Raw genomic sequence first — 1,877 nt, 5'->3', positions numbered from 1 at the left:
TCACTCATCATTCTGTAAGTCCATTAATGTATATATATCATTCCAGGTGAAATGGGAGGAAAGGAATATTATTGTTATTTCATAATAAGTTGATGTGCTGTGGTTAATACTAGTGACAGCTGGTGGGTTGCAGTGGATGCATTGGGTACCTGCTGCAGAGGAGCTGAATCCAAAATAAAAACCTAAACCAAAGTCTCCCATCTTATATAAATACATCAACCACCCACCTCAGCCTTTATATTTATTTACTGCTGAGAGGTAGTGGTAGAAATACTAGTAGAAGAAGCTGCAATATTCGTTCATGGCAGCCAAGGAAAACAACATAGGCCTGCAGAGTCATCAGCAGGACCGCCACCCGTGCAGATGCAAATCATTTGGGCAGAAGTGCAGTCACCTGGTGAAGAAGCAGCGTGCCAAATTCTACATTCTCAGGCGTTGTATAGCGATGCTTGTGTGTTGGCACGAGCGAGGAGACCCTTAAGGCACTTGTCCTGCTCGAGACTGCATTAGCCTATATATAGGAATGTAATTAAAAGGGAGTGCTTCTCATATATTAGATAATGTAGCTCATTCCTTTTTTTTTCTTTCTCTTTTTTTTTTTTTTAAGGCAGTTGCAGTATATATATTTATATATGAATATAATGTTTTTTTAGCTGCTTGGGAGGCCTTTAGATCTGCGTTTGGTCTAGGTTAAATAATTTTCTGTACTAAGATTCTTCTCTCCAATCCATCTTTCTGGGCAACCAAACAGGGTGTTTGCGATGGCCCGATGATGTTGTCTTGTTGTTCACAGTCTTCTCGGATATAACTTCAAGTAAGAACCGAAAACAATTGCAGATTGAAGGGTTTCTTCAGTTTGTTTAATTTGCTTTCTTTTATCCTTCCATTTTCTGCTTCTTTCAATTGGGCTATGATGAGGCCGATGGAGTTAATTAGCAGTTAATAGCAGGGATAGATGAGAAATTTGAGAAAGATTCCGGACTTGTTCCCAGATTCTTGGAGTGAATTTTGATTGGTCTGTAGTTTTCTTGTTATTTGGTCTGAACTTTCGCCGCTGAGTTCTTGAGAGAACATGGCTTCCTAGAAAGGATTTCAACATAATATCGCACTTTCTATATAATTTTTTCCTTTCATCTTGTGAATCCACTACCTTAAGGCAATCCTATCAAAGACAAAGACTTTCTCTGATCTTTTCCTAGTATCAGTTCTTCATAAGAAAAAAAAAGTTAGAAGTTACGCCCACTGAAAAGCAGAAAAGAAGAACTGATTAAAGAGAAGAAAATTCAATTTTTTTAAGATAGAAAGTTATATTATCATTTTACATGGTGCTCCTCTTTCACATCAAATTGTCATTTCTTTGGCTGGTTGCCATGAAAGAAAAAGAAAAGAAAAAGACAAGAAATTAGTTCTTGGTTCCTAAAAACTTGATTTCCTTTTCTTGGCTACCAAACGGTGCACAAATGCAAGTCCTTTTGTTGTTGAATGTGGACTGGATCTGTTACCAATGCATGCAAAATACAAGTGTGGGAAAACCAAGCTTGATGCATAGTACTTCATAGCATTAATAACAATGCTCCCCACCAAGAAATTGTACATGATTTGGCAAGTCGGGACAATGTAATCACCATGCCTTATGCCTCCAAAACACCAGACAAGAGCAAGCATCATCTTTAAAATTATTTCCTGGACCACCCCTTAAGTTTTTGGTTCTTCCCTTCATACAATATCTTGTTTCCTCAAATCCCCCCACATTATGGGCTAATGTTTACTTCATGTGCAACAAAACATTGTATACTAGCCCCGTTTCAAGTGAGATTGGTGGGGCATTATGTGGAATTCTGGGATGCAAAGCATTTTCCATCATTCCGTTTTATCGT

At 38.0% G+C, this 1,877-nt stretch overlaps 1 protein-coding gene across 1 annotated transcript; it reads left to right on the top strand.

Annotated features, from left to right (window-relative positions):
• The first annotated feature begins 229 nt into the window (after nucleotides 1–229).
• Nucleotides 230–1,127, top strand: LOC117921162. The gene has a single exon (XM_034838971.1). The coding sequence runs from the start codon at nucleotides 302–304 to the stop codon at nucleotides 479–481; it is 180 nt and encodes a 59-aa protein (XP_034694862.1). The 5' UTR covers nucleotides 230–301; the 3' UTR covers nucleotides 482–1,127.
• The last annotated feature ends 750 nt before the right edge of the window (nucleotides 1,128–1,877 follow it).

Source organism: Vitis riparia, chromosome 8 (assembly GCF_004353265.1).
Source record: "Vitis riparia cultivar Riparia Gloire de Montpellier isolate 1030 chromosome 8, EGFV_Vit.rip_1.0, whole genome shotgun sequence".
NCBI lineage: Eukaryota > Viridiplantae > Streptophyta > Magnoliopsida > Vitales > Vitaceae > Vitis > Vitis riparia.
The sequence above is the reverse complement of the archived record's forward strand: the minus strand, read 5'-3'. Positions and strand labels throughout refer to the sequence as shown.

Coding starts and splice junctions, on each gene's coding strand:
- LOC117921162 (XM_034838971.1), top strand. CDS start 302: ATGGCAGCCAAGGAAAACAACATAGGCCTGCAGAGTCATCAGCAGGAC.